Source organism: Centrocercus urophasianus, unplaced genomic scaffold (assembly GCF_019232065.1).
Source record: "Centrocercus urophasianus isolate 14NV4802_14NV808 unplaced genomic scaffold, USGS_Curo_1.0 seq_12, whole genome shotgun sequence".
NCBI classification, from domain to species: Eukaryota; Metazoa; Chordata; class Aves; order Galliformes; family Phasianidae; genus Centrocercus; species Centrocercus urophasianus.
The window spans coordinates 13,764,393-13,777,921 of NW_024884364.1; the positions used below are offsets into that span (position 1 = coordinate 13,764,393).

The window sequence follows — 13,529 nt, forward strand, 5'->3', positions numbered from 1 at the left end:
TGCCAAGTGCTGTCCTACAATTATAACTTAGCAATTTGTCTTTTACATATCTCTCTCTAATTTGAGGTCTTGTTGTCTGTGTCTTGGCAGCTAAACATACACATAGCAAAATTACAGTTTACATATATAGGACAGGCTAGAGTGGGAAAGAGAGTACAAAAATAGTTCACACCTCCCAGAACTTCTGGGCCAGATAGAACAGATTAAGAATGAGAGGAGAAAACAAAGCTTAGAGAAATAAGGATTTGCTGAAGACAACAAATTTGAGTAATTTAGAACTTAGGTCATTTTAATTCCCAGTCTTGTTCTTTGTCCGCTAGATGTCAGTCTCTTGCGCAGACCCACAGAAAAGCTTTCTGTATTTACAGAGGCTACTAAGATAGTTTCGAACATTTATCTTCTTAGGAAGGTCTTCCAGGAAAGCATTACTGCCAGGTAAACTTGGAAAAATGGCAGAGGAAAAAAATAAGAAAAATTTCTCAATATTTATGTCTTTCTGTATGGTTCTGAGGCTCTGGGGATCATCAGCTTAACTGTTACTTTTCTGTTACTCTGAAATTGTTCAGTAAGTCAAGAAACATTGCAATTTTGGCTGCCACTATGAAGAAGTCCAAGGGTAATACAGAGGTCACTATCTTTGTCAATTGCTCTAACAGCAATAAAGGAAATCATGTAGGTGGTGAATCAGACAAGGTATTGTGCTTTATCAGCGTCCTCAGAAAGCTGTGAAAGGAAGCACAGGATTGGACCAGCCCTAGTCTGATTTTATTGAAATAGCAGCAGCAACAAACTTAAAGCCATTGCCATATATGAGAACAGAAGCTATAAACTAACTCTTTTTCCTATAATATCTGAATTTTATTTGAGGATTCTAATTGACTTCTTGTATCTCTGTCACTGTCTCCAACCTTTCCTAACCCCTGCTCTTTCTTTCAAGGGAAAAGTAAGCTTCTGTCACAAAGATACACCACTTTTTTTTTCCTCTCTTGTGCACAAACCAATAGGACTTAGTGCCTATTATACCCTCACCGCCAGTGGTTCACATCTGCCCTAGCTCTGCACTGTTTCCTGTTTGGTACTCAGCTGCTACTGGCTCTGCCTGCTTCTGAGGCGTCTGGAAGAAAATTGCTGGCCTTTTAGATTTGCCACATCAGACAGTTTCTGTTTATATATTGGATGAGGTGTCTCAAGGACACAGTACAATCATTAAGAGATGCTGTGAAACAACTCCAGGCACATTACTCTTGCCTGTCCATTTTCAAATGACTCCACGCTCCCTTAAGTGACTGTACATGCAGGAGCTTGAGTTAATCTATTCTCCATAGAAGGGTATCCTAACATTATGGGGAGAAGGTGATGTAACTTATGCACACAGTCCACTCTACATCCTCAGAAAATTAAGGGAAACGTCTGTGCTTTCCAGGCATACTTTTATCAATGGCAAATGCTTACCTGGTGACATTTGGCAATTTAAACTTTAAGTACAGAACAGGAATCCCTGTAAACTGCTCTGCCAGGTAAAGCAGCTCGTAATTCCTTTCTAGGTTCAGTGGGATACACACAGGAACAGACTGAAAGTAATAGAAAAGAAAAAAACTGTTAACATTGTATTGTGAAATTCCATTAAGTAAATTCTATTGTTTCCTGTTAGGCTCCTTTTTGTTGTTGTTTGTTTAAGCAATGGACGACTTCACTAATTTTTTTAAAACTTGAATATCTATACATAAATTGATAACACTCCGTTTTGTTTTGTTTTGTTTTGTTTTGTTTGTTTGTTTAGAATGGCCTCTGGCTTCAAGTTGCACCAGGAGATGTTCAGGCTGGATTTTAGGAAAAACTTTTCTGAAAGAGTGGTAATCCACTGGAATGGGCTGCCCAGGGTGGTGGTTGAGTCACGGTCTTTGGTGGTGTCCAAGAAATGTATTAAAGAACATAGTTTCATGAGCAACATTGGTGGTAGGTGGAAGGTTTGAGTAGATTATCTCAGGTCTTGTCCAACTTCAATAATTATGATTCTATAAATGTCCATTTATTTAAGCTGTTGAAAGATAGCTTGAAAAAGTTCTGGTGGACTGCAACTATTTAAATATTCATTATTTTAATCAAGATTTCTCATCTTCCATCATGTCATTTTCTGTCACCAGGGACCTATGACATCCATCTGCTAGAGCCCAGACAAATTCCATTATTAAAGCTGTGTGGAATCTAAACATAATCAGGTGTTAGAAGGGAAGGAGGTCAGAGCTGTGACTTGAATAGATTTAAAAATAAATAAGTAAAGATCACCTTCTCTTTATCAATACCAGTATACAACTATTCATAACTGAACAACTTCCAGTACAACTAGAATAATTTACCTGGAATAAAAAGAAGCAAATTACAGGTAAATACAGTAACAGATTGGTACAAAATATTTCTGTCTGTTCACTGAATGTAGTTATTTTATTTCAGTTCTGGAAGGGGATGTTGATGCAATCAGCAACACACTTCACTTCCTGCTAGAACAGCATTGAATTAATATTTCTGAGAACTGTTAATGGGATCAGGAAGGTCCTGAGACAGAATATTCTCAGGAAAAGTGTAAAAGAAGAGTTCTATGTGTTTGTGGGAACTAGAAGTCCATTAACAGTATGCAAAGCTGGGATTAATCCTAGTTCTCTAGCCAAAGTCAAATATGAGTAATCACAGTCAGATAGCTGCAGCCACAATGAGGAGGGAAAAATGAAAATCAACATCAAAATCAGCAGCACCTAATTTTTCAGATATTCAGCTACCTAAACTTTTAAACAGGCTTCTGCACATAGGAATTACATGTGGTGCAGATTTAAACTAGTAAAATAATGAGCAAACAAATGTAAACTACCCTTTCCAGGCACTGTTGGCTTCTTTGTGTTCTGGAACTGTGATTGTACAAGTAAAATAATATGTTCAGTTTTCTCTTGAAAGTAAAGCACTTAGAATAGAGGGAGTAAGTTCTGCATTGAAGAAAGGTGGGAAGATATGCGGAATGTACTTTAGAGCACAGATACATTGACTAGTAGGAGCCTAAAAATCAATTTGCTATGAAGGTATCCCTCAAAACACACTGTGTATCTTTTATATGATGGCAGTATATAGAATAGAAGTGACAAGAATGTGTGTGAAGGGCTCTTCTTCTTCAAGATATTCATTTGGTAAACAGCTGAATACAGTTACTAAACTCTAGTGCATTCATGACACAGCAGTTTCATTAAATGTACAAGTGTGATTAATTTTATGGCTATTCCATTTCACATTTGCCAATATAACTAGTCCTTGGACTGCATATATTCTCAACTGATTAAACTATTTTTTTCAATTTCAAGGCCTGAAACTAGTTTCCAAATAGACAAATAATCACTTCCAAACAGCTGTACTGAACATGTAATGAAGCCAGAAGATACTCTTCTCCTTTGATGAAAATGGAAAAAGAAATATAGTGACTCCCAATGTTGTTCAGATATTAAATTTTAGCAAGTACAGACAAGTTCTAACGTATACAAGCTAGCGCTTGTGCCAGACCTCATTCCTATGGCTTAGGTCCAGTTTTGTTGTATTTTGTTAGAGGTGTTGTTGCTTTTTTCTTTTTTCTTAGCAGTTATCTGCGCTCACCTCATAAAACAAGTCTCAGCCTGCATGAATTTTTCAAAACATACAAAGAACGATTCACGAGAAAAGCCTCGTACTGAGATTCTCCAGAGTTCCAAATTTTCTTCTACTAATAAGTGTAAATTTTCTAACTGAGCAGCAACAGACCATTCTTGCTGTGAGAGGCTTCTTCAATTGGCAAGTATTACTACATCCTTTTTCTTAAGCTGTTGCAGATGAAAACTGTGGAAAACAGTCCAGCTTTTGTTTTTTTGATCCAAACAGGATCTTGCAGTAATTCCGCAAGAGTGAGTGAAAACTTTTGTGCAGTCTAAGAAAAACCTGGAAACATGTGGGCAAGTGGAATATTCTGGCTCTGAGTAAGCTGAACAGAAATTATTTGTATGATAGGAGAAAGCTGGGATCTATTTTGGAGGCAGCAAAAAATAAAGAAGAGACTGGCTAAGGCTAGCTTCTCTTGACAAGGTTTGTGTAAATGAGTATGCATGAACGGAATGGCATCCAAACACTTTACTGGGTCTGCTTTGTGAGTCAAACCATAGCTCAAAGTCATGAGCAATTTTTCAGCAATTTTGAATTGGTTCTCAAATAGCTTATTATTATTTTCTTGAAGCTAACTCATCCTGTCGCCAACAGATAGCCAACTTTGTGATTTTCCACATGGGATTTTATGCAGTGCAGTTTTACCTCACAATTCTTCATGTCCTTAGAGAGCTTGAACCCTTTCTTGCCATCGCAATAGCAGCTATAACTTCCTGGAGAGTTTACACAAAGTTGAGCACAAGTATTTTCAGCGCATTCATCAATATCTACAAGAGATGGAAGCAAGAGTTTTTAAGATTTTTCATTGAACAGACTGAAAACAAATGTTAAATTATTGGAATGATAGACGAGTTCTCCAGCATAAAATGAATCCAACAGGTGACTACCACTAAGCTAAATTAATGCTAACGGATGTTCCCTGTGTAAAATTTTGAATCCAGAATTACCTGCTGCATGTTTAAAACCTAGCAATATGATAAGGGCCTCGTACTCAGAGCTGGGGAAAATTTAGTCTGATTTGTGAGGCAGTAAGAATTTGAAATGCAAGGTGGTTGCATTAGCACAGGAGACCTCAATAAATTACTACTGTTGCAGTAGAAATGCTATTCTGGGTCAGACTTCTTCCTTTTCCTACGGATATAATCAAAATTTAGAGTGTTAGAAGTATATATGGCAACTATGTGGTAAAGGAACATGTTTTATTCACATAAGACCAAAATCATTTCAAAGCAAAATATGTGTTAAAATGACATACAGCAATCTCAGCTGATGACAGTTGATGACTACAGCTTTTTGGATTGTTCAAGTTCTAATTGATCTCAGGTACATAGCTGCAGAAAATGTTGCATAGCAGACTTCTGCTTCTCTCTTCAAATATCTTCAAATGCCTTACAAATCCAAAATCTCAGATAAGTAAATAGAAGAAGTTGTTAATACAGAATTATAGTACTGGATGTTGCCATGAATTGATCTGACGTAGCTTCTTGCAAATGCTTTTGTGTTGCAGCATCATAACTTGAATTAGTTTTATATAATGACTGTATAAATTCACTTGTGACCATGCAATCATGCCTGAAATTGCAGTCTTCAGAGAACATTTGCCAGTGTTAAGAATTTTCACTGCTTGGATTTGAGAAAGCTGTCCTATTAAAATGTGTTACTCTGAATGTACAAATACACAAACAAGCAAACTCCTGCAACTGTAAACTATAAATGTTCTGCGTGAGTAAGATATGAGGGTGGGTTGAAATGCTTAAAAGTTTATTTTGGAGCCTTATTCATACTTATTTCCACATATGCCTCAGAGAAAATAGTCACAAATTATTCATGCAGCAGAATTTAGTCAGTTGTTAAGAAGTATTTTGCTGATGCAGAACTGAAATTTGACCCTTCCATCTCCTTCATCTACAGTTAGATCGCTTCTCCTTTGTTTGGCATATGTACTCCTTCCCAGTTGGAAATCATTGAACTATTTATGGTCTTGATGGCTGTTGTCTATCCCAATAGATTGCAAGCTCAGCTTGGTAAAAGGGGTTCTACTGTGAAAGTCATTTCCTAATAATTTCCAGTGACTGGCAATCTCATGTCTATTTAAAACTGACAACAAACCCATTTATTACAGTGTCAAACTGGTTCTGTTGCTGGTTGTTTTTTCTAATTTTATCAAATGTACCAATGAGGCAATGACAAATTCCAAACAGAATCTACACATACTATGCATTGGGTAAGAATAATGCTTTATCTATATTTTCCTATCAGCTTGCTTTGGAAAAACAAATTTCATTCTTATTATGATCACTTGTGGATCAGAAGAGGGTGAGAAATCTGCCTAGGCCTGAGCATATGGAGAAGAGAAGGTAAAAAAAAAAAAAACAACCCTATATCCTGCTTTGCAGTGAAGATATGAAAGGAAACACAAAATTCAACATGTCCTGAGACGAATGCAAGTAGAGAGATTCCGAGAAGCAACTTTTCTCAAGGCCTTCCAGAGAAACATGACTCTATAGAGATGCTTTAGGAGGCATTGTTCCCTGTGGAAGATTCTTTACCCCTTCCAGCATGTGAACAACAGCCAATACAAAAACATATAACTATGAGCACTGGCTAGCCAGTAGCAATAGAGTAAATCAGAGTATTGAATTCTCTGAAAGCAGTAGTTCATTTTGAATGTATTCCTCAGGCCCAGAGCGTGCAGACAAACATAAGTTTATGAACATATTATGAAAGCTTATTGCACACTGCTTGAGAGATGAATTTCTATCTTAAATCAATTACTCAGAGACTTGCAATAGTCTTGGGGAGATGTAAATTTCCATTGCCAAAATGAACCTAATGCTCTTGAGTAAGGTCTCCCTCCAGAGAGTATGATCTGAACAGGAGGACAGCAAGCTTCATGAATAGTTATGAAAGTCACCTTCCCCATCAGCTGCTCTGGAATCCCTTATCAGTCCAAATAGCAGAATCTCTCCATGCAGAGTTAATTGTCCTGTTATAGAAATGCTGAATCAGGAGAGGATTAGGTTTTTTGGAGGTTTTTTTATCGCTTTAAAATGATCCTTTTCTTCTTCTGAGTTGTATTCAACGTTTTTGCATGCTTGTTTGAGCTATTTCAAGAGCTTCCCACAGATCCATCCAAATGATAGTTCCAGATCATAAAATAGTCATCAGAAGCTCCTCATACAAACTCATGGATCTGTTGCAGCATCCTGGGTTCATACAGCTGCTTTCAGTGGAAGATTGAATAAGCTGCTTTTGCTGAGTTGCTGAGACTTAAAATCAGCCATGAAGGATTTGCAAACCATGCCCTAGAAGAGAGCTGTTCTATATACTGCTAGAGAAACATAATAATTTCCCCAGAGCATGGATGTGGACAAGCAGGGTTTTGTATGTGTTAAACAATTCATGAGGGAAGGGAAAAGCCTTATTCCTTGTCTCAGATTTTCAGAACAGGTGCTAGGGAGAACTAATATCTGAAATGCAGAAATACTCTGTTTGATTAACTGGTTTATTCACTTTCTTAGGAGAAGTTCCCCATTCAGAGAAGGTAAAATAATATGAAGATAGGCACACAAAATAATTAGGTAGTTCTTTAAAATGTGGTTTCAGCATGAGAAGAATATAAATTGGAATCTAAAATGGTATGATTTCTATTGAAAAAAGACTGGATTGTACAGATTTCTTCCTTTGATGATGTCTTGCAAAAGGTGGGAATAAGGAACTGTAGCAAAATTCTCCTAGGAACTGGTGGAAAAAAATCTCTTCCTCATTATGGTAACAGTCATCATCAATATAAGTGTGTATAAATGAATGCAAACCTTATTTTTTAGCAAGTGTAATTGGATTTGATCACCTACATGCAACATGACAGCAAAAAAACTAATGCCATTTAGTCTTTTTGGAAGGCTACATCTCTGTACATTTGGTCACTCATTTAATGTCATTATAACTATGTCTAAAAGCTTATTATCAGCACTGTTAGCAGTTCCATACAGGAGGTAAATCTTTGCTGTTTTTATGTTCTCATCTTGCAGCCTTCAGGGATCACTGTATTCAAAAGACAAATAACACTTCAATTCAATTTGATGCAATCCACATATCTGAAGAGAGTAGTGAAAGGGGTGACAATTAGATAAACTACCATGAGTTCTCATTCCAGTGCATGTAGCTCAAAAAGGGGCATAAAACTGTCAGTTAAGTTTTAATCCCACAGTAACTAGATAAAGAGCAGATGTCTGAATATATAATCATTACCACAATGAAAAACTTTGTCACAAGAATGCTGCATGGAGCAAAAGATTCGTAACCAGCAATAAACTGCTTTTCTTTCCTTTTGAGCAATAAAATAGAGCTAGCATTCGAAATAAAAATCGATCACTGATGTTATTTTTTGTATGCGGCAGAACTTTTTTCCTTCATAGTAAAATTCTAAAAGCTCATATCCTTCTTTTATATCTGAAATTGAATTTCTGGTATGTGTAATGAACCGAAATTTTAACAGAGTGAAATACATTGTAGAACAAGTTTGCAAATACTTTCAATGCTTGAAATAGTTATTATTTCATGATGGTTTTGGAAGAGTGGCTTCTTGCCATTTTACCACAAGTAATCAACGCTTTTCAACTTTGTTGTAATTGTTACTGAAATTTGTCTTGTGTTTCTTTCTTCTATCTTTACACTTCAGAAAAGAGGGAAGAGTCTCTTGATGCAGGTCCTTTTTTTTCCCCCACAATTCTTTTTCTGGACGTAGAAAAGTATTTTTCATTTTAAATATTGGGTATTTTATACAACTGTCGTGTTGTCACATCCAGCCTACAATGGAGATCAATTCACTCTTATGCTGTTAGTTTTCAACATAACTACAGACCTCAAGGAGGGATTAGACAGTTGAATTTAATGTTAAATTTCACTGACCCCAGCGAAAAGCTCTTGAATGTAATTTAAATTTAAAGACATATAAAAAGAGACTCAGTCCCTGGCCAGGAGGGCTAAATAAAACTAAACAACCTATTAGACAGATAAAGAAAAACTTTTTAGCATTTTGGCACCAACAGATTAAGCTTTGTTTTCATTTCTTTTTATTTATTCTTTCAAATATTTCTGTCTCAACCAGTAAGGAACTGACGAATGAGTACTTTTAAATTGCTTTTTCTATAACCTCTCTCAAGTTAGATGCATATATTAAACTGACAAATGTGAAATATTCCTTCTTCACAACTATAATGGTGCTTAGAAACAGGATACAAGACACCCTAGTAATGTCCAGATGCTAAATGCATTGCTCCAAGTTATCCAGAAGAAACCTGTTATTTGGTTTGAGAGCTTGGACAGAAAGAACTTTTTACAGTAGGACATGTAAGGTCTCATGAACTGACAAAATCATCTGGCATTACAGGAGAGCGCACAAGAATATGCTGGATACCCTAAGATTCCAGAGCAAGTCATTGAAATTGTGCACAATGCCTGCAGTATAGCTTGGACCCCTGAAAGAACAAACAAGTGAGTAACTCCAGAGTAATCAATATATCATATAAGAGATACTGGGATTTGTATAGCAGTAGATTCAAAAATGGAAAGAAATGGGGGAATATGAGAGGGAAGGAGAGGGAGGAAGGGAAGTCCTACCTTCGCAGTTCTTGGAAGTTGAATTATACGTGTAGCCTTCTGCACATTCACATTCATATTTACCCAGGGTATTCTTACAGACAGCTGTCCCACAGATGTTTGGATGTAATGCACATTCATTTATATCTAGAAATACAAACAAGTTATTAAAAATAAGTCACTCTTCTGCATATCATTTTTTCTTAACTTAGTCCAAAACTGTAAGAACTCGGTGAGGCTGGCAAACTGTTTCTTGCTAGTTAGGTTTTCTGTGCTTTTATAGCAGTCTATAACTATAGCAGTAAAGACTTCCAGAGGTCCCTGAAAGGCAATTTCTACATACTCTCAGTGAAAAATGAATTCTCTGCCTGTCTACCTTTAAACTCTTCTCACATGTCTAGTGGAAAACAGGAAAAGAGAAACATAACTAAGAATGCAGTAAGAGAAATAGTCTGTGGATTTCCTATAAACTAAGTTACACTGCATAATAATACCCCATCTTTTATAAAACATCCAGAAAGACAAGAAATAATCCTACCCATTTCTGACACGTCACAATCTTCTTTTAATTGTCTGTGCTGACAGATTTTCAAGTTGCTCCCTGTCTCTTCATCCCTCAAATCATTTCAGTGTTTATCTTCTGTGTTATTTCCTATTTTTCAATGTCAATGTGACAACTGGACACAACATATAGTATAAATCTAACTACATGTCTTGTAGATAGAAAAATATCCAATCCCTGGTAGCATTTTAATTCCCACCTGCATGTGCAAGGATCATTCTAGTTTTCCCCATGGTTTTGTAGTAGCTGCACTGGGGAGAACTGATTCTGTTACCTGCCTGGGAGGATTCAGAACATTTTGAAGTCATAGCTGTCCAAAATACAGGCTACTTTTTGAGAGTTATCTTGTGCATTTTAAATTCCTTGGTGTATAATTTTGAAGATGGATGTAATTAAACACTTAAATCCAGTTTTTAAATGACCTAACTAGTACTCTGATTAGTTTTCAAGTTATTTTTCAATCTGACAGTCTTTGAATGATCAACACCCAGATCTGTACTTACATCACTACTGAAGATAGAGTAGAACTCCAGAAGAAATATCTCAGTCTAATAATAATCTTCAGTAAGAAATCTTTTTTGAGATTTTTTTCTTTTAGTTGCTTGGTTATTTTACTTTGCTACTCATTGATTCCAGTGTCAGATAACTAAAAATAACTTGTTCTTTTTAAGCCAAGCATTGTGTTACGATAAAACCTTTGCAAAGAGTCAGTTACGTCATTGATCCAAATTGTTAAAGCATGTTCATATATTTTTAGCTCCAATACATGTTTTAAAAGATTTTTTTAACGTCATTCCAAGAACTGCAGAGATTCTAAGTAGCTTACCTGTCTTCCCTACTTGATATAACAGATTTTTTTTTTTTTTTTCTGGTATTTGCAGATGCCTTACTAACTCTCAAATATATTTACACTAAAAGCAGAAACAGTGGCAGACAACCCTTAGGTCTGGACTCTTGAATTATTTAACATTATCTGAAATGGTTTGCGTGGTTCAGAAATAAAATATGTGATATGAAAATGAAATTAGGTTGCTTTTTTTTTTTTTTTGAAGTAAGATTTGACAATTATTTTAATATATAGACTTCATCTGGAGTGGAATGAAATGCATAGGTCATAGTCAATAATAAATTGACAACCACTATCCATGTATGGGGAAAAAAATATGCTGGGTGAGTGAAAGACAAATGTTTCTCTTCATGTACAGCATTTTCAGTTTCATTAACAGTTTATTCTCTAATGAACATACAAACTCACAAAAGAAGACAGCAAATTTGGAGTGACTCAGCCTAAGCCAATGTTTGCCAGATAGGAATTGCATGATAACAATGTTAGCTGGTTGCAACACTTTACGTTTCTGTTTCAACAAGCTTAAAGGAGATATGAAACCGGTTAGTGACTAAAACTTTCTTTGAACCTTAGTTGGTTCAATATCTTCTTTCCTTGATCTTGTTCACTAAACAGTTGTCCGAATGTTCTTTTATAGCAGTGTAAGGTAGGAAGTAGGATGAGCAGCCTGGTTGAAGTAGGCCTGCATCTTCCAGTGGCAATGCAAGCTTCTGCTGATTTAGAGCATTTATGGAACTACTTGGCTAAATTCTTTCCCCTGTAGTCAACAGATAATAAGCAATGGATTGTTATGTAGTGACACTCTCCTTAAGCCCTATTTCCTACCTCTGCAATCTCGTTTATTTGAATGCATGAAGTAGCCATCCTCACATAAACAACGGTAGCTTCCAGGCAAATTAGAACAGCGTTGGCTACAACCTCCATTGAAGTCTTCACATTCATTTATATCTAGAACGAAAACAAAATAAAAATCATTGCTCAGGGAAAAGCAACCACAGACAACAGCGTGCATGTAGGTATACTTCAAGATCTGATACTATTCAGCACTAGTAGAACCATAACCATATTCCTAAGAACTAATATTGTAATGACATTAAAGATTATACCTTCTTCACAATTCTCTCCTTGCCATCCTGGTTTACAGATGCATGTATATCTGGCTTGTCCATCTATGCAATCCTTATATCCATCTCTATGGCATGGCAGAGGGCTACACTGGTTTGAAATTTCTGCAGGATGACAACATTAGAAGTACATGTTATTTGAGGATATTTCCCTCAAGGATCAGCTTAATCTTTCCTTTCGTCTTCCACAGCTACCTTTTACCTTTCATAAAATAGGGAGAGGCTTGATGAATAAGATCAGATATTGACACAAAACTCTTGTTATTAATTCTGTCAGCCAGAATCTGCAAGTGAAAAAAATCTAAAGCCACCAGTATTCTTCATCAGACAGAAAACAACTAGAAAACAAGTGATTCACTAAACCACAATAATCCTTGCAGATTGTGACCAAAGTCTTGACACTTTTTTTTTTTTAGTATTAGTGACATATTTAACCCTTTAAAGAACAATGCTCTGTCTCATTACGTTGACAAAATTTCTGTACAAATTCCCAATTTTCAACAAGTACCCCAGAATAAAATTCAAGGGCTCAGTTTCTCTGTTCAAGAAACTGCATTGTGTTCATAGAGAGACTTATAGCTATGTGTTCATAGAGTTTGTTTCAGCTGCCCAAGCCTTGTATGTAGACTGGATACATAAGGTTTAATACTGTCACCTGTCACAAATATTAACTTCAATGGAAAAAACAAAATAGATTGAAAAAATCAACTGAAGATTCTTTATGTATGCTGGCAAGACTGCAAGAGGCAAGGCTCAAAATACATAGTTGGGACAGAGAACACAAGGCTCACTGTCTTTTTGCTATGTTCAAAATACATAAATTCTTCAAATTTTTTTCCATGATTTTCCTAATTTTTATCAGCATAATATGTAAAGTGTCCTTATATTTATTTCTCTTAAGTCTGTCAGTACTCTTATGGATTATTTATCACTAAACCCACAGAAGTCACAAATACACTGTTTCTTCTTAAAAAATATGTTTTTGTACATATTTTAGGATGTTATTTCATGTTTTCTAAAAAGAAAATAAATATGAAAAAGGATATCATAAAAGAACAGGTAGAATGAAGACAGAATTTTGGGATGCTCAGATTAAAAAAAAAAAAAAAAGTGGCTGGAAAGGCAAGTAATCTTGCAGAATGAAACTCGCTGTGATTCTGTGCCAGAGACCTCACTGAATTTCTTTATGTTGAGGCCCACAAAAGAGTAAGTTTAAAGTTCTGTAAGACAGTTTAAAAAAAACTGTTAGTATATTTGTCGATTAAATTTACTTAATATTTAAATTCTGCTGCAAGCAAATCCCAAACCTCAGAGGCCAGACAAGGTCCAAAACCATACAACATCTCTAGAATAGCTACTCTATAGCACTTAATACTCATGTCGTGGACCAAAGGACTCCAGTTTCAGGTAAGATTGGCAGAAGAAATTGCAAAGAAGAAATAAAAGGAATGGGGCTGATACATGACTCTGTCACAGCAGTTTCCTGTGGTAAAAAAAAAAAGTTGTATAACTACCTACATTTTTTTTCTCTTGCTTGCTAATTTCTGCTTTTGTAGGTCAAGGAACAAGTGTGTGAACCAGGCTTGGAACAAGCAAAGAGTTTTATAAATGACGGATGTGGAAGGTACCACTGAAGTGTGCAACTGCAGAAAAAAACTGAGTATGAATGCTTCTGAGCAGAAAGTGATGATGGCATGTGAGTGAGTCTGATCTTACAGAAGATGGT

At 36.0% G+C, this 13,529-nt stretch overlaps 1 protein-coding gene across 1 annotated transcript in view; it reads right to left on the reverse strand.

Annotated features, from left to right (window-relative positions):
- The window catches only part of PROS1 (protein S), a 31,733-nt gene that overhangs the window by 10,002 nt on the left and 8,202 nt on the right, over positions 1-13,529 (reverse strand). Inside the window, exons 5-9 of the mRNA XM_042811074.1 lie at positions 11,786-11,908; positions 11,505-11,627; positions 9,292-9,417; positions 4,315-4,436; positions 1,453-1,571 (exon numbers count right to left, since the gene is read on the reverse strand). Coding sequence (XP_042667008.1) covers positions 1,453-1,571; positions 4,315-4,436; positions 9,292-9,417; positions 11,505-11,627; positions 11,786-11,908 — 613 coding nt within the window. The remainder of the gene's footprint in view (positions 1-1,452; positions 1,572-4,314; positions 4,437-9,291; positions 9,418-11,504; positions 11,628-11,785; positions 11,909-13,529) is intronic.